General features: G+C 27.5%; 1 protein-coding gene across 1 annotated transcript; it reads left to right on the top strand.

The window, feature by feature from the left end:
- The first annotated feature begins 7 nt into the window (after window positions 1-7).
- Dlg5 (MAGUK family member discs large 5) lies at window positions 8-14,928 on the top strand. The gene is made up of 21 exons (XM_015509276.2): window positions 8-392; window positions 549-719; window positions 792-924; window positions 992-1,160; window positions 4,325-5,433; window positions 5,496-5,628; window positions 5,693-5,823; window positions 6,373-6,649; window positions 6,716-7,116; window positions 9,158-9,370; window positions 9,452-9,707; window positions 9,784-9,950; window positions 10,672-10,869; window positions 10,934-11,238; window positions 11,303-11,615; window positions 11,691-11,815; window positions 11,906-12,140; window positions 12,208-12,434; window positions 12,492-12,724; window positions 12,796-13,015; window positions 14,250-14,928. Exons 2-21 carry the CDS (start codon window positions 680-682, stop codon window positions 14,357-14,359), a joined length of 4,995 nt encoding a protein of 1,664 aa, XP_015364762.2. The 5' UTR covers window positions 8-392; window positions 549-679; the 3' UTR covers window positions 14,360-14,928.
- The last annotated feature ends 5,513 nt before the right edge of the window (window positions 14,929-20,441 follow it).

The following is a 20,441-nucleotide window of genomic DNA, read 5'->3' as shown; positions in this document are numbered from 1 at the left end:
AGTCTTGTCTGTGGTCTGTGTAGACTACTAAGACTAGTAAGTGTCTACGTCGACGGACGATGGTGATTTGAGACTTAAAAGTAGTTGTAGTTGAAACAGTACAAAAGATTTTTTTGTTGTTGTTTGAATGAAGACTGTTGAACCACGGTTACGAGTAAATTGTAGATATTTATACCTTCTGTAACCCAAATCTAACATATGTTTTTCATCTATTTTATATTTTTATCTATAATATTGTTCTGTATTTTCGTAAAATAATAATACAAATTATAAAAAAAAAATAGTAATTGCTATAATTTACTACCTATATAGACTATAATATAATATAGTATCTATAATCTACTATCTAGGTATATACAGTTTGTATTTTGCAATTATTTATGTTTCGTTGGGTATGTAGTATATTATATATTTTTTCTCAATCGTTTTATTGTTTTTTCACGTATAATTTTATTTCCAATTTAATTAAATTTAATATTTGCTGAAATCTATGAATATATCCTTACATTAATTAATTGTGTTATTTACTTTTATTTATGAACTATTAGTCATGGATAAATTCAGCACATCCCGTTTTAAATGTTTTATACTCATAACTCTATTAACATGAAAATGCCAAAGCTAAAAAAGTAAAAACGATTCTGTGTTTTGGTTTAAATATTGTGTAAATAATATTAAAATGTCGTCAAACAATACTATTGAAAATTCTAAAAATACTGGTTTGTAAAATCTATTAACATACCTAGGTACATGTGAATATATTTTTATTTAATTTTTTTGTTCTATGATAGATATGCTTACTCGAAGTTATTCAGATCGAAGTAATGATCGAAATCGAGATGCTAATAGTAACCGCGAACGTGATTATGATGGATTAAAGCAACAATGTGATAAAGCAATGCATGAGTTGATGATGTTGAGAAGGTATATAATTATTTCAACTTCAATTCTGAAAAGATGTAAGTATCACGCATTTTGTTTGTTAATACAGACAACATGGAGAAACAGTTCGAAGATATGATCAGACTAGAAAAGAATTAGACTATTATCGTGGTCAAAATCAAGTTATGATTAACCAAATTGAACAGGCTGCCCAAGAATCATCTTCATTACGTGCTAAACTAGCTGCGGAAAAACAAATTTTAAATAGATCGGAACAGGTACATATTTCTTATCACTTACTAAATATTAGGAGTAAAAGGTCCCCTCATTGCAGTGGTTACGGCAAAATGAAGCCTGACACAATTTTACTGTCACCGCTGCAGTGTGTGGTGACCTTAATAGAATTAATTTTAAAGAAGGTTAATATTTTATCTAACTATATATAGGCTTGCCATTCGTCCCGGTTTGACCGGAACAGTCTCGGTTTTAACAGCATATCCCAGTGTCCCGGCCGGTCATTAATTTTGTCCCGGTTTATGGAAGACAAGAGAAAATAACTTTAATATTATTTTGTTTAATAATAAAACATAAAATAATATTATACATAGAATTTGGGTTTAACTTGTAAAGAATTTTATTTAAAAATTAAAAGTAATACAGCTGTATTGAAAACAATTTATTCAACTAAAAAGTATGAACATTAGTCATTAGATTATTACTAACAATTAATAAATGTAAATGCAGTAAATGTAGTATATGTAAAAAATTGTATTGGGTAATACATTTTTCAATTAAAATATGGGATATTATTAATTTCCATATAATTATACAAAAAAAGGTTTTTACTATTTTTATTTTTTATTTTTATTAACTTCTAGTATTAAACCATGATAGCTCAACAATTACAATTGAACATGATAATTAACAAATTTACGAAAAAAAGGTTATTCAATATGATGTCCCAGTTTGGCGTTTTTAAAATCTGGCAACCCTACCTATATACAATTCTATAAAGCTCATCTACTTTCTTTTATTCTGAAATATTCAATTATAATAATGATTCATAAGTCATAAAAACCCACAGAAATGCCTCGACTGTTCAGATCAATCAGCTTCTTACCCTATTTCTCAAAAATTTTCGAAAAACTGATACTTTAACTACTCATACCAATCATAGAAATAAACCTTCCCAATACTTAATTTGGATTTAGATACAATCATTCTACAATACATCAGATTCCACCGTCTTGTAGATAAGATAAGTTTCTTTTGAAGAAAAGCTCATATGCACCAAGGGCTCCTTCACAAAATTAAAGCAATTCCCCCCCCCATACTTATTACTTGTATCTATTTATAAAATCATATCTTAGTGATTACCACTTCTCTGTGCGCTCAGGAACAACTTTTTCAAATATTTCTAAAATAGAAGCCGGTGTCACACAAGGTGCAGTTATTGCCCCACTTATTTTTAACATCTACACCTCAGCCCAGTGGCTTAATTACAAGGAGTGATATGGGGGATAGATCCTCCTATAAGCTGTATTTATATATTGACTTTAACCTACAAATATTTTAAATTCAAATTTCATATTTATAAATTATTACAAAAATACAAAACGAAATCAAGTTGTGTCAGTTGTATCTTGTATTAGTATATAACTAGTTTGTTACTGGGTAAGCAATAAGCATGATTCAAAAATAAATGGTTATTTAATTTTCATTTTTATCTTATTGATTTATAAACACAGGGTGTCCTGCCATACATTGTATCTAATTAGTAGGACATAGAACGTTTAGCATTTGCATAGTCTCAAAAATAGTAAAGTATAAAGCAAATACGTTTCATGTTTAAAAAAACTAGTTTTGAAATTTTATTTTGCATTTAAATGCATATTTTGAGTTTTTTAATTTTTAAGGCATATTTCTTCCATGTTATACTTTTAGATGCATATTTTTTTATTTTTTTTTTTACAATTGGAAATACACAATCTATACAACATAGCACAATAAGTATATATGATATTATAATAGTAACATGAATATCTTGAATTAAGAAATCACCCATTGGTGACACTTGGCTGAGAATTAACGCTGTCTAGAGTCTAGAACTTCGTTTTTTTTTTCATTATTATTTATAACAAGTCACGGGCACCAGTTCCTTTTTAGACGACGGCGAGGGTTTCCTGGTATGGTTTGAGTGTAGAGACTCTTTATCAATGGATTTTGGTGGGTTTGTAGGCGATTATGAAAGCGTAGATGCATATTTAAAAATAATTAATCATTGTATCAATATATTTTCGCTAACTTCCAAAATAACGTTTAATTTAAAATTATTTAAAATTTTGATCATAATATTAATACGGTTGTTGAATTTTTCAGGTTGCATGTTTTTCCTAGAAAAAACCCTGAATAAAAGATTGTAAAAACAAAAAATAAATATTTTTTGTAGTTTTCAAATTCTTTGTAATTTGTACAAGTATTATTAAAGTAATAAAATAATAGATAACATTATTTATCTTATTACCCATGTCTTGATAGTTATTTTGAGAGGAGAACATTTTTATAGAAATTGTTAAATAAGATATACTTAAATGCACTTAAATGCCCATGCTCTAAAATTCTAAATTTTTATGTTTGTAGGTAATAATAAGATAACAAAACAGTAGGTACAAATCAAAAATAAAATATTTATAAGCTTTATTATAAAAATATTGTTGAAAAAAAGGAAGAGATGGGGTTAAGAATAGATTGAATAAAACTAATATGTAAGCGTCAGGGAAAATAGTAAAATACCAAATAAATTTAACAAATTTACAATTTCATAAAAATTCTTTTGGTATTAGATCAGGACCAAGATTGTATTGTCTTATCGATGATACTATCATATTTATATTTTTGTTATAAATTAATAAATAACCATAATAGTAAAATCTCGTCATAATCCATATGCATCAAAATTACTTTTTTAAACTGTTACTGAGCTTACCATGTTTTTTTTTTATGAAATAAAATATTTATGCAATTATGAGTTTGGATTTCTTCTCTGATAAAAATTATGAATAATGTTACTGTTTACTTATCTTGAATTTTTGGTTGATATTTTATAGTTAATTTCGTTAGTTAAAAATGTATTAAGATGGGGCAGTTTTTTCTGACATACATTACATTACTGTAATTTAAAATACCGTACATAAAGAAATTATTTTATAGACTTACATCTCTAAATACTAAATATATTAATTATTGGTATATTATAAACATCTATGATTTGTTTAAAATATGAATAGAATTTATATAACTTATTAATTTAACTTAGTTATAAAATTTATATTTTTGGTATTTATTTTTTTCATATGGCTAAATTAAGCTCAGATAAAGTTATAAATTATAACATTAAATATTTAAAAATTGTATTTTGACATCATTAAAATATTTTTTTTAGGATATTCCTGAAGATGATACAGCAAGTGGTGATTCACTTAATGATCATTTTATGCCATATGATTCAAGGCTAGAAGATTATGAAGCTCTGAGAAAGGGATATGAAGATTTGCGCACTACACATTCAGCAGCTGTAGATAAAATGGACATGATGAAAGATGAAATTAATCAATTAAAAAAACAATGTAATGAGTTATTTAAAGAACGGGATATAGCTTTACGAGAAAGAGATGGTTTAAAACAACAATGTACAGCTGCTATACGCCAATGGGATTTAACACTTCGAGAACGTAATGATCTTCAAGAAGCTATACAAAAAGTGCAACAACAACATGAAGAAGCAGTTCAAGAAATGAAAGCTGCTGTTGCTTATAGTGTAAAAAGTAGTAAGGAACTTAAAGACTTGAATAAAGCTCATGATGCTGCTGTTAAAGAATATAGACTCATTATGAGTGAACGTGATAGTGTTCATAATGAACTTGAAAAGCTCTCTGAAGATTTATCTCAAGCTTACAACAAAAATAAATCATTGGAAAATGAAATAAAATCTTGTAGAGATGAAAAAAAAACTCTACAATTGCATGTTGAATCATTAAAGCGTGAAATATCATCAGCATTACATGATCGTGATAAAGCACTTAAAGAATGCAATGATTATCAGGAAAGATTTGGAGAAATAACTGCTAAAAATGAATCTCAAAGAGAATTTAAGAGTCATTTAGATTATGGTTTCAGTAGAGAAAGAGAAAATCGAAATGATTCACGAGAACAAGTAGCTTCTCTAGATTTATTCAACTCTTGTCAAAAAGAGCGAATGGATAATTTAGATCAAGCTAATCAAGAAATTGAACGTTTAAGAAAATTAGCAGATAAATATCATAACGAATTAGATGAGTCTCTAGAAGAAGCAGAAGTATCTAAAAGACGCCGTGATTGGGCATTTAGTGAACGTGATAAAATTGTGTTAGAGCGTGAAAGTATACGAACCCTGTGTGATAGTTTAAGAAAACAGCGTGATGATGCTGTGAGCAAGTTAGCGCGTGCTATGAGAGATTGTGACGATATAATGAAACAAAAAAGTGATACAGCTAAAGAACTCAATGATTTTAAGTATGATAATAATTGTTTAAAATGAATTTTTTCTAATGAAAATATGTTTTATTATTTTGAAGGGAAAAAATGGAAGCTCAATTGGAAAAAGAAGCTCGTTTACTACAATTACAGGCTACTGGTCGTTATAGTCAAGACTCTGCTATAGATACCGACCTTCAAGATTGGGATACAGAAATATTAAATATTGATTTAGTAAGTATTATTTAAAATTTAATCAGTTTATATAATATGATTTAATGTAAATTTATATTTTTAGGGTGTTTTAGGGACAAATAAAGATTTAGGGATTGAATTACTTGGTGGAGCAGATGATCCTTTATATCCCAATGATAATGCAATTTATATATCATCTATTAATAAAGGAAGTGTTGCAGCAAGAAAATTGAGGTTGAACATTCTATTTTTTTAAATCTATTTATACTATACTATTTACTATACAGTATGTCCCAAAATGTTTCATATCACCCTTAGTATCTCCATGAAAAATCAATATATTTTAATGCATGATATCAGTGTACTTTTTTCTGCCTAATATATTATATGCAATATAGAACATTTGATCCAGTTTGGTTTGGTTTGGTTAGTTTTCGAATTGATTGATTATAATAATAAAATAATATTTTATTGATGTATTAATTTTAAAATGTGTTACAACTTTTTAGGTTCATAGCTCACTTTTAAAACCTAGATTATCTTAAATTCGTATGATAAGTCACTGCTCTTTAATATTATTGGTAAAAAGTAACAACACAAAATCATTTCTAGTACATGCAAATTGTCTGTTTTGTGTAGGTCTGATATAGAAATTAAACAATGTAATAATTTCTGCTAAACAGTTATATTTAATCATTTTATAATATAAACGATAATTTAAAATATTGAATATTTTTTTCTACCATTTGTTAATATTAATACCTATATATGTTTTTCTTCTAGAGTTAATGATTGTATATTAAGAGTGAATAGCCTTGATTGTACATCAATTAGTAAGCGATTAGTTTTAGAAACTATGAGATCATTAAGCAGTGCTACTTTGGTTGTAAGACGAAGAAAACCTGCTTCTCCATCTAGGAGTCTTTTCACAACTCAACTTCAAGTAAATAATTATGATCATGGAATCTCATTGGAAACTGGTGTATACATTAATAAAATAACACCTGGATCTCTGGCTGCTAAAGATGGAAATTTAGATGTTGGTGATAGAGTATTAAGTGTAAGTAAATGTTTAAAAGAAAATAAACAATTTGGCTGGATATTCTTATTTCTGTTTTATATCTAGATTAACAATACATCAGTCGATAATATAAAACATTCAAGAGAAGCAATGCTGTTACTGCATGAACCTGGTGATGTATTAACTATTACTACTATGAAATCAACATATTGTGCTGGAAATTGTGGTTCCGGTCCAAATCGTGATATTTATAAAAAATATACTAATAGTACAACTCAAACCGACAAATCTAGTTATTCAAGATATCAAGAACCTTATCAAAAACCTCAATATGTTCAGTCAAGAAGAGTGATGCTTGATGTACCAGAAAAACCTCATAGAAATCCTTCACCTGTCAATAATTCTATCTCTGAACGAGATCAAGAAGACGCTATTGCAGAATTAGATTCTGTAATAGATGCTTTTAGACCACATCCTGCACCTCCTACTGCTACTAAACATTCTAGGTAATTATTTATTTTTTATTAGTTATATACAATTTTTTTTTTTAGCGTAATATTATCTACTACTATAATTTCTTCATTGATGATTTTTATTAATATGCACAAATTTTTCCATATTTTTAGTATCTGCTGCTTTAGGCTTATATATATTCAATACAAAATTCGTATATCTTTAACTTTTCATGTTAAGTAAAAATATATGTTGAAATAATTCTTAATAGCATAGTCTATTATATAATCAAGTAGTAACTTGCAGTTTCAGTTTTAAGCTATTATTAGTTACAGGCAGTTGTGTCATTTCAGTTTTTTTATCTCCAAATTAATAGTATGCTAAAAAAATGTGTCTGTGTACTATGTAAAATTTATGAAACCAATGCCTGTAAAAAAATTGTTTGCTTTACTTGCATCTCAACTTTCTCACATTAAAAACAAACAAATTATTTCAAAATATGAATGTTTTAATCAACTTATTTCTATGAAAACTATAATTTTTTTATTGATATTATTCTCATGACATTCAAGTCATTAGCTGCAATAAAGTTTACTGAAAAACCATAATAATATATTTAAAACAAATTGTATCCAGAAATTACTGTTATAGATATAAAAATAAAATAATATAAAACACAGATTTAAATGATACTGTAATAACAATATGTCGTAGGTATATAGTCAAATTCGGCAATTTATTAAATTCCCAGGCATATAGTCAAAGTATTTAATATTTATGCAATTTCACTATCTGCCTAGACATTTAGTCAAATGCCTATTTCATGGCAGTCAAATAATAAAAATGTAATATTTTGTATTATTTAAAAAATTTAAATATATTTTCTATTAGTTATTTATTGCTATTTTACGTATAAAAAACTATGTATTATTTATTAATATGTAAAACAGGTAGAAAATAAAATAATAATAATAATTTAATAATTATGTGAAATAATATGTTTAGTTTCGTGTCCACTGTTACTATTGTTTTAAAAATGAAATGAAAATTTAAAAATAACAATAAATAACAGATGGAAAATATATTTAAATTTTTAAAATAGCACAAAATGTATTTTTTATTATTTGCCTGACATGAAATAGGTATTTAATCAAATGTCTAGGCAGATAGTGAAATTGCATAAATAATAAATTCGTTGACTATATGCATTACTAAATGCCTGATTTGACTATATGCCTATGACATATTTAATATATACATATATTATCAGTATTAATTTGTTAACAATTTGTTGAATGATGTCAACATTATTACCAGTCAAGATAATATCTTCTTTGTTGATTTGTTTGTAGGTCTATTTCTAAATTTAAACTTACAGTCGTATAAGCTAATGGCGAATAAAACACTCTAACTTTTACATTATGTAATATCATTTACCAAAAAAAGAGAGACAGACAACTATACAAATTAAGATTTATGAGTATGGAAATAATAAAAAACATTTTTAAATAAAAATATTTTTCACTGTAAAATGTTTATTTTTACAAATAAATTATTCATAATTTGGTACAACCACATGATAGTGCACAGGAATTTAATGTAGGCATTTATTTTTTCAATAGGAATTTGCATACCGTGCGATATTATGCCCCTGGTTATAAGTACAAATTATGTATTATAGTATCAATTGAATATTAAAATATCATACAAATTGTGGGGGACGGAGTGGCCGAGCGTTTTAAGGCTACAACAGCAACACCGGTCTCTGGTTCAAATCTCCTGCACCTCTCTTCGAACAGTCACGGTGTCTTCTGGAGAGAGAAGCCTCCATGTTTCCCCTGGGCATGGCAGAAACCTACGGCCTACGGGTGCCCATTAGAAATTCTGCCAAATAGGTGTCCGAACTAGGCCTTCGGACCTACTCAAACATAACGCCATATGAAAAAAAAAATACAAATTGTTTTAGATAAAGACAAAACAAACTACTTAATTTTACAAAACTCTGAAATAAATGTCAATTAGTTCATTGTATATTTATACTTTCATTTAAAATTATTTTATAAACATATGTTTCGTGATTTTTATTTTTTATAGTCGACATAGGAAGTCTAAGGAATTAGACAAGAATGGTGGTACTTGGCCGAAAGCTAGAAGTGGCCCTGTAATTGAACATGGAACAGGTACAATACTTCATCCTCGTAAAAACAAGGAACGTTTGCCATTATCTGTACTTTTAAATAATCCTCCATCTTGGTCTTCTCAAAATAATTCAAAACCTGATACTTCATCTATAGATTTCTCTGTCAGGTAAATATTTCATTTTATTCTATACTTCAAATATATATATATATATATATTTGAAACTATTTGTTTATTTAATTTAAATAGATCTGGTAAAGTTGGTAAAGATGTAATGGACTATTATGTCAAAAAGAAAACTGGCAAATATACAAATAGCGATACTGAAAGTAATGCTGGGGATAGCCTTGCTGCAAGACCTACATCACATATGTATGGACCACCATCAACCAATACTCATCATTTTTTCACTCCACAGTATAGTAGATATTCTCAACCATCACCATCTCATAGTGGAGAATCAATGTTATACTGTTTTGAACCTCCTTATAGTCACGTGTCTCAAGTAAATTAAAATATATATGAAAAAAATATTATATAAATATACTTGTTATTAATATAGATAAATAATTTTTTTACAGTATCATAGTCACTCTCCTTCGGTTGATATGCACTACAATAGACATACAACTAGATCACCTCATCGCATAATGACTAATATCGGCTATCGTGGTGAAGATATGCCAGAATCCTATCATGGTTATGAAGTTGGTACATTTCCTAGAAAGAGAGAAACTCCTAGATTTAGGTTTGTATTTCATAGGTGAACATTTTTATTTTAAAGATAATACTAAAAATACACCATACTCACATGTGTTATTCTTGTCTTACAAATTAATTTATCTTCAGTAAAATTGATTTTGTATTGTTAGGTTGATTCAGTCTAATATTAAAGCTATGAACATACAATTTGTTCTGTTAAATACAAATTTAGTATTTACAATTTTTAAGTATTTGGCGACTCATAATTCACTAAGAATTGAAATATTATTTTTTTTAAATGTATGTGAAATGTACATACAAATTATGTTCTTAGTACTTCTTACCTTTAAATTTTAAAATCAATCAATTCGCTATAATATTGAAGCTATTAATATAAAAATTGGTTCTGATGATTTTGAACGTTTGAAGGAGACAACACATGGATTTTGTCATTATTTTAAATTAATGTGATAAAAGTATTAAAACAATTTATAATATCAAAGTAAAAAAAGAATTAAGAATTCTATGACCTATACCCCAATTGATTCAATTAACTTAATACATTCATTATTTCAAAACTTATAATGTTTTTAAAAATATTTTTTTATTTTATATAATTTTAAGTTTTTAAAAACAAAATGTCTCTAAAAAATATTTTTTTAAATATCTTGTTTCGTTTAGTGACTGAGCCACATTAGATAATTAGATATATACATTTAAATATAATAATAATAATAAATAATTAACATATTATTTATTTTATTTAGAATACCTTCCAACCCAAGTGTGGCTAGTAAAAGTAGTGGTGGTGCAGTTGGTATATCAACTGGGAGTATTGATAGATCTGTTAGTAGTGAAAGGGATAGCCCAATGCCTACTTTTAGAGTTGAAGTTCTTAATCCTGGACAAATACCTATGCCTGCTAACAAGCGACAATCTTTACCTGAATATGGTTGGGCATCAAAGTTAGTATAAAAATAAAATTATTAATAGTTTCAATGCTAATTACTGACATAATAAATATTTTAGATATTTGAAAAAACCGCTACTAAGAGGTGTTGGAAGTGGTCCATTAACTGGCGAGTTGAGATGGATCAGTATAGAAAAATCAGTAGAACCTCTAGGAATTCAGATATCTTGTGTAGACAGTGGTGGAGTTTTTGTATCTACTGTTAGTGAACATAGTGTAGCTTCCAAAGTAGGTCTTCAAGTTGGAGATCAGCTTCTAGAAGTTTGTGGCATAAACATGAGAAGTGCAACATATCAATTAGCTGCAAACGTTTTACGACAGTGTGGAAACTCAATTACCATGCTAGTACAATACAGCCCAGATAGTATGTCATAATTAGTTCATAAATGATTTTGTATAATTACATTTTAACTTAATTATGTTTTTAGAATATCAAGAATTAGAAGGCGCTGAAAGTTCAACTAGCAGCCGTTCAGAAACACCAACACCGTGCAATTCACCTACTGTTAATAGAAAATCTACTGGTGCTTCAGTTATAACTCATGGCATGGCTACATTAACTCGTCGAAAGAGTGATAGAAATACAGATAGTAGAAGCATAAGAGCATATGAACCACGGTATTTTATCATGGAGACTAGGAAGTGTAGTAATTTAGGAATAAGCCTAGTTGGTGGAAATGCTGTTGGAATATTTGTACATAGTGTTAATTTAAATTCATTGGCTTATAATGCAGGGTTAAGGTATGGCTACTTTTAATTAATCTTAATTATACATTTATATTTTATTTACAAATACTTTTATATATATATATGTAGAACTGGAGATCGCATACTTGAATATAATGGAACAGATTTAAGAGAAGCGACTGCTGAAGAAGCAGCTTATGAATTGGCCAAGCCAGCTGAAAAAGTCACAGTTCTCGCACAGTATTTAATTGATAGTGAGTAATAACATAATTTTAAAATTTTTGTCAAATATTTCTAATTGAATAAATATGTGTTTAATATATATACATATTTTTTTTAAATAGAATATAATGAAATAAAGGATAAACCTGGTGATAGCTTTTTTATACGAGCACTGTTTGATCGTACAATTGAATTAAGTGATGCTGGTAGTAATTCTTCTCAGCTGCAATTTCGCAAAGATGATGTTCTGTATGTAGATAACACAATGTATAATGGAGTTCCAGGCAATTGGCGAGCGTGGTTAGTTGATCACAATGGTTATAAACAACAAGTTGGCATTATACCTAGCAAATACAAGTAATTATATTTGAAATTTAAATGTATAAATATTTTTTAATTATTTAATTTAATTTTTTATGATTAGAGTTGAGGAAGAACTTGTAATTAGACGTAGTGGGGGCGAATTAGAAGGCGATGCACGACGTGCAACAAGACGCAGTTTCTTTAGACGTAAAAAGCATCAACGTAGCAGTTCCAAAGAATTGGCTAGTTTTTCAAATATAAACTTAGGATGGTATAGTAGTGACTCTGGTACTTTACATGATGATGGCATTGTTGTTGCTTCTTATCAAAGAGTTATACGGTTAAATTGTAAGTGTAATTTTATGAATAATGATGACTTGTGTTTACATGTTGTATTTATTCTAGCTGAACCTAGCATACGTCCTGTAATGGTGGTTGGACCTCTTGCAGATTGCGTAACTGATAAACTAATAGCAGATTTTCCTGATTTATTCATGCGATATATACCAGAGGCTAAACATTGTTCTCAAGCCTCTATGGAAAAAGGAGTTGCTGATAGTGTGTACATTGATTATCGGAAAAAAGGGTCTATTTATGAATGCGTTTCTGTTTCTGGACTTAAAGAAGCATGTAGCAAAGTAATTATCTGAACATTTCTTAAACATTTTCAAACAAATATTTACCAGACTTTGTGATATTTATTTTATAGAATTGTCATTGTATAATTGATATTGGCCTAACCAGTGTTGAGAGACTTCATCGTCATCATATATATCCTATTGTATTGTTAATTAAGTTTAAATCTACTAAACAAGTGAAAGAAGCTAAAGACTCTCGATCATCTCATGATAAAATTTCTGCTAAAGCAGCTAAAGAAATGTATGAACACGCGTTAAAGCTTGAATCAGAATATCGACATTACATTTCAGGTGTGTTTCTATTAAGAGACCATCTCATCCACGTGTGTCTTCTCTGTCTTTCAGACATACAACATAGCAAATTTTTGTTCACTAGTGTCAATAGTGTGTTGTTAATTTTGATATTAGACTATTAGAGTGAATAGACCTATTATGAAATTTAAAGGTAAAATTAGTATCTAAGGCCTCACTAAGGTATCACAGATTTTTATTGATATTATTATTAAAAAAAATTATAAAGTTTTAGATTCTTAGCAGAGTGAGGAATGTATTGGTTTTACAATGATGTTTATTTTTTTTCCTTTTTCTTTTTTATTCTGTAAACACTTTTTCTCCCTCTAAACTTGCTCAAAAGTATCAAGTGTAGCATCTTCTCTTAAAGTTAATGTTATTGAGCTGGTACTCAGACTCTAAAGTTTAGAGAGGTCATTTTACGATTTTCGAAACTGTACTCGAAATAAAAGCGGTTAAAGGAGAAAAACATACGATTTTACGATTTTATAATATTAAATAATTACGGACGACATTTTCTACTAGTAATATTGATTTAAATGAAAAATGACAAGAGATCTTTTTTGTTGTATTTTGGAATTTGTTTCTTACGGTTTAAAGTTTGGAAAATTTTAATCATTTTTGAGCTATTTATAGACATTTTAATTTTGGTAGTTTTTTTGTTGTAATTCGGTTAAATTTTGAAATTTGGGTTGTTTAATTATATTAGCTTTACCTAAACATCGGAACATTTTCAAAACATTTGAGAAAATTTTTTCTTTTTAAATCTAAGATTTGAAAATTTTTAATAATCTATAATAGGTATATCCTAGGCAGATAAACCATCTCCGCTCAGAATCGGTTTTCGTATACAATGATATAATATCATTGGATTCAAATTTAATTCTATCCATTACAGTAACCCACTTGTAACCTACTGTACAGCAGAGCGACATCCATGACTTGCCTGCTTTTTTAAACTGTAAATTTTAAAATGATCATGACCTACTTAAAAACAATAAGATTAATAAAATCTTTTGTGGGGCCTTAGATAATAATTTTATCTTTAAATTTTATAATAGGTAAATTCGCTTTAATTTCAAAATTAACAGCACACCATTGAAACTGGGAACACAAATTTGATAATATGTATTATGTGTGTAAGACGGTGACAACATACATGGATATGACATGATCTTAGACTATAAATTCTCATGGTGAATACCATAATTAAATATTAAATATTTTATTATAGCCGTCATACCAGCTGGAGTTAATGTGGCATACATGTGTACACAAATTAAAGCTGCCGTCGATTTAGAACAAAGCAAAACACTTTGGGTTCCTTCTCCAACTCCACTTTGATAACAAGTGTTTTATAAATTACTGTTCCGTCCAAACAATTTAGTTTTATTATTATTATTATTATTATTGCTTTTATACTAATTTGGGAATACCCTTCGAGTTTTATATTGAAAAATGTTTTTTAAACTGTTGTTGGTTGTTGGATTTTTTTTTATACATAATAATTTTGTATTTAAAAGTTTTACTGCTTATAACCTATTAAATATGTAATGCATAACATACTATAAAGAGTATCAATGATATTATTATAAACATTATCTTTAATTATTCTATTTTATAAGAAATAAAATATAGCCCTATTTTATCTATTTTTAATGAGTGGTTAGGTGGAAGTGAAGTGGCTAAGTTTATTGTGGCTTTGAGAGGAGATACATTAAAGATACAATGTATCAATATATACCCAAATTTCTAACTTAAAGTACAATCTATACAGCAGAATGAAAAAATAATAAGAATTATATTATAAGCACTGGTGTTAAGCTGTAGATATCAATTTTTTTACTTGCAAATGGTTATTTTTTATGTATATTTAACTAAAAATACATGAACTTGTTTTGTTTTTTTTCAAACTCCTAGTTTTTTTATTGTATATTAATTAGTTGGTAATTGTTCTCCAATAGATAATATTATAAATTTTATTGTTTAATATTATTGCTTATAAAATTATCATTTTAAAATCTTTTGACTCAAAGTGAACTGTGGTTTTTATTATGTTTAACATTTAACAACTACGAAAATTAAATTTCAAAATGTACTATATTAACAATATTATGTGTGGGGTTGGCATGCTTTTAAAAAATAAATCAAATAAAGAATTACTTTTGATTATATCTGTGGACTTACAGACAGCCTATAGGTAAGTGAATAACAGAATAAGTGATACCACTGATACAGAAATTTAAATAATTAACTTTGAACTTGGACAAAATATATACCTAATTACTTGCTAACAAACTTTAAAGTCTGTATACTTAGTTAAAATTGAAGCCAATAGCCCATAGAATCCCTAACTTTATGTTATTTAGTATTTATAGATATTTAATATTATTAGTGGCACTTGTCGGTTATCGCGACTACCATAAAATTATAAAAAAACTTGTATAAACTAGAAATAATTAATAATTCACTTTAGGAGGGAAATGCTCAGACATGCAATTTAAAATTCCTATAAACGGGTTTTTATGCTTTTGAAGTTTTGACGCAACATGAATTCAACCAAATAACTCTCCAAATGAGGATCCCTATAACCTTTCGATATTCTGTGTTTGAGCGCCAGTTTGAGGATCGTCAAAATTATAAGTGGTTAAAAGCCACAGCATCTTTTTCGCTCGATGGTACATCCCAGATTTGCATTGTAATAATAAGACACGACACACGACAATGATCCATCACTAACTGCATTGGAAAATAGCATGTAAAAGGTCATATTAATATTATATTATCTATTATCTAAAAAAAATCCCCACACCAATGCTAATAAATAATAATAACCACCATTCAATACGCCTCGCCAGGTAGTCACGATAACCGACATGTACCATTATTTTATATAGGTTTTAGGTGGAGTTAAGTTTTTATGCATGGTTTATGCAAGAAAAGTTTTCATAAATTATATTGTGACCATAATCATTTTATCCTAAAGGGGGACACTAAAAAAAGAGGTACGTAAAATGTAAATACATAATAATAGCAAATACATTACATTTTATTTAATTTAAAATTATTTTTTATTGATAAACATGTCAGACAAACGTTAGATACTACATATTTTAAAATGTTAAAGTTTTTACTTAAACAAATTTTAATTTACAATTACAATTACAGTTTTAATACTTATCCTTAGATACGATTGTTTTATTATTATCAACTTATGCATTTTCATAAATGAATTTAGATATGTCGGACGCACCTCTGAAAAACGGTACAATCCCTCCTAATGGGGGACGTCTGGTCACACTAATAAATTATTTTGGCTGTGTTCTTGAAGATATGTATGTAGGTAGCTTCAAAGATAAATGTGTGAGTCAAAAAATAATTTATTGTAATACAAATACCAGCAGGGGCGTCATTTGGGGGGTGGCAGAGTGTGCGGTTACACCCCTTACTTTTAGAATGTTATAATTGGCCTGCGCCTTGCTAAAGCCTAAAATAATGCACGAGCCACGAATGCACAATTATTTATATAATTAAAATCAAATTATAATAACCGGTCTATAATGTATGGAAATAATTGAATGCAGGATAATATACGTATACATTATACATATGTATATCTATTTTTATATGGCCTGATGAAATTTCAAAATGGCCTGCTAGAAACTTCGCACACCCGAGAAAAAACCTTAAATGACGCCCCCGAATACCAGTATAACGAGGGATATAATTTCTAATAAAGTATAACAATTTAAAAAAAAAAGATCAAGTAGGTACTTTATTTAATCAGTACAATCTTAATATAATTAAAACAAATTTTAAATTTAGATTTTTCAACGGTAACTATATTCCTTGGATTTATCAAAATGAAATTATTATACTTAACAATAAAGAAATAGGTAAAATGATATTATTGATTCATGAATACAATTTTTTTCGTCAATTTATGACTGTTACTTATTGTTATTGAGTTTAAAATATCTGTAGAATACATTTTACCAAATGAAAATGTAATCTTATGCTTAAATTATTTCTGTATAAGTAATGCAATTAAAACTAATTTATGGGGTCTATCTTATTATTATTATTATTATTATTAAGATTCATCAAGTTTCATTTGCGTTTGAGATGCTTAATAGTTATAAATAGCTGGCGATTATCATATTCTATGTAATCACATGCAAATGCAATAAAATATTAAATCGTTTGTATAAATAATAAAAGAATTCAAATTTTAGCTCCAATCAACTAGTTCTAGATAAATATTATTCGGGAAAAAAAATTTCTTAAGTCTTATGTCCGAACAAAATTAAAATATTGTATGCCTACCAAATTGTATCTTATCATCTAAATTTGTAAAAAGTCACCTCTTAAATAACGATTGGCTAACTTATTATTCAATAGTCAATACCATATAGATATTATATATGGTTCCATATTTCAACCATGTTCAACCAACTTACCAACTGTAGGACCAGAGACCAGACCAATGACAGACACAATGAGGTAAGGCTAATTAATGGGTACCATACGTTCATAATTACTACTTGGGGTCCTTATCGGCGGTACTTTTTTATATACTCGTAAGAGAACGATTGTACATGCTATATTATTTTTGATTTCATACAATGTTACCAAATAAGTTTTTCCGGCTGTCTAAATTAAAGCATCCTATTTTTACTTAGGACAATCTAAATGGTACGAAGTAAGTTGAATTGAATAAATACGATTTGGAGCCGTATATATTAAATCTGTTTATTCATAGGTGGACTATTTTTGGGCTGAGAAACTATCACCTGCAGAGCCAGCCTAGGTAAATATTAACTAATGCAATTCCTAAAAAGCGGGTAATAAGTGGATTGTGGATGTCGTTCTGCTGTACAGTAGGTTACAAGTGGGTTACTGTAATGGATGATGGTATTAAATTTTAATTCAATGATATCATATCAGTGTATACATTTTGCATACGAAAAACAGTTCTGACGGTTTATCAGTCAAGGTTCTAGACTCTAGGACACTAACTAAATAATTTTTTTATTTTTAATTTAACAAATTTTGCAAAAACATGAACTCTAAATACCATTGTAAAAATGCGTGCCTATGTATTTTTTATATTTTCCAGTTGTTATTATATAAAAGTATGGGGAATCTAAGATTTTCATGTTTTTTGACTCAACGAATAAAATTTTATTGACATTTTAGAATAACATAAAATAAAATTATTTTTAAGAAAAACAAAATTGTTCAATCTTAGGTATATAAAAAAAAAATGTTATCCAAATTAATAACTTTCCATTGTATCAATATATATATATATTATATTATATAATTACTGTATAAATAAGTGAAACTAATGGCCTTTGTTGTCGATGTAAATATGCTCAATAAAAAAAATAAAATAAAATTACTACTAATTATTGAACATATTATTATAAGTTATTTTAAAAAATAATTCCTAATAGTCTCAATAAATTCTAGCGATTAAACAGCATGCTAATTTTTGAACACTCCAAACCCAGTAATGAGATATTTTTTTTAGTAATGCGTAGGTTCATATCATAGTAATAATGTTGACGACTGACGAGTGAGCTTAGATTTAAAATTGAGACAATTTACATTAATGTATTAAATGCATAATACCTACCTACATTAAATAGTTGTGTAGGTACCTATTATATATTTTTTTTAAAATTATTTCCTATTTTCCTATAGAGTTAAGTATGAATGTTTAATTACCCCCTTAAAACAAATGTTTGATAATATTGATTTGATTTTATTATATAGTTTAGTGGTAAACAGATCAAAGTAGTCAATGTTTCAACTTTTAATAGGCAAGTAGATACATACAGTACTTATCAACTATACCATACTAACTATGGCATAGTTGATAAGAGTTGAACTCTTACTTAAATCTTCTGTATACAGTATATTCTATGTATGTACTTACCTTAAGATACATAACATAAAATATAATTATTTAATATACTAAATAACATGTATTACATCGAAGGTTTATAAGAGTTTCTTTCGTATGTAGATGATATTTTCATAAAATTAATTCGATTTGCCCATGTTGGGCCATGTATCGTTGTTCCACAAATTTCATTGTTTATATTATATTAAAATATATTCAAGTTATTTTAATTGGTATTAAGAAAATATTCAAAAATATTTGAATAAATTTGGTATAAATAGATTTACCGTTGGTTAACTACATAATATATTAACAACTATGAACTACCTATACTTACCCTGTTAGATTGTTATAAATTAGAATACCTAATAACAACACACAAATAATATAGGAAATGGACAAATATATATTGTATAATTATATATATTATAAAAAACTTGTATACAAAATACTACAAAATAATTAAATATAATATCGTTAGTTCGTTACGGATTCAAATGATGGCTCTTTTGAAAATCATTCATTAGAATGATAAATTGATAAATTAAAAAAAAAAAATAATTTTTATAACATATCGTGATGTAATAATATTATAAACATTGAAGTTAGGTAAGTGTATTCATGCTTTCGTAGATACAGTTAAATTGGTTTTCTGACCAAACGTTCGTTGCCCTTCAGAGGTCATAAACCGTAATTATACTTAACCGAGAGCTCATATTTCTTTATTTGACTAGAAAGATCTATTTAAAAAGTTGTTTAAAAATGTGTCATATGGAAAACTATGATATAATATTCCTAAAGACTAAAGAGACATAAAAATAGATGGTGAATCATGTGAGTAAATACTTCCAGGTACAAATTAGTAATTACTAGTTTGACGGTCTAATACACTGTTATAATTTATTATTTCGATTAAACATGATAGTTTATAACAAACAAAATGTCGAATTTAATTCATTATATAGGCATTATATTTAAACAAACAAAATAAATCTTGCATATCAACAGATCTATCTGTACTACAATAATTCTAAACATAACATAATACTGCAAATACCATATATTAATGTTCTTATATAGGTACTTAAATTTTGTATTTTTGTCATAATAATTATATAGATCATAATCGTATAGATTTGCATACCTATTAACTAATAACGTAATGTGATTTTATTTTCTAAAGCGCAATTGATTATACGAAATTATATATGAATTTGAACAAATGCCAAATCGGCCAAGTCGAGTCGTCGTGGCCGGAGACTTAAACGTGACATAAGCAGTAAAATAGGTACGCATTACAAATTTAAAGCATCTACACATTTACCTTAGAAAAATCAATAGTGCTCTGCTCTATGACAATTATACCCTATATTTGAACTACCTAGATTTCAAAGGGGTTCTAAAATTAAAATCGTCAATATCCGTACATAGTTTAGTTGAACAAATAAATAATAAAAAAAAATAACAATAATTTAAATCTCAGTAATACGTCGCCGTTTATAAAACTATAGTATC

The sequence above is a fragment of the Diuraphis noxia genome, unplaced genomic scaffold (assembly GCF_037042655.1).
Source record: "Diuraphis noxia isolate RWA-SAM2 unplaced genomic scaffold, SU_Dnox_SAM2 contig0005, whole genome shotgun sequence".
Lineage (NCBI taxonomy): Eukaryota > Metazoa > Arthropoda > Insecta > Hemiptera > Aphididae > Diuraphis > Diuraphis noxia.
Note: the sequence above shows the minus strand (reverse complement) of the source record. Positions and strands in the feature narration are given on the sequence as shown.

What these genes read in the sequence shown, in the direction of transcription:
- Dlg5 (XM_015509276.2), top strand. Translation starts at nt 680, where the DNA reads ATGTCGTCAAACAATACTATTGAAAATTCTAAAAATACTG. An exon ending in AAATATTAAATATTGATTTA is followed by an intron (nt 5,629 to 5,692) that starts GTAAGTATTATT and finishes TTATATTTTTAG; the next exon opens with GGTGTTTTAGGGACAAATAA. An exon ending in TCTATAGATTTCTCTGTCAG is followed by an intron (nt 9,371 to 9,451) that starts GTAAATATTTCA and finishes TAATTTAAATAG; the next exon opens with ATCTGGTAAAGTTGGTAAAG.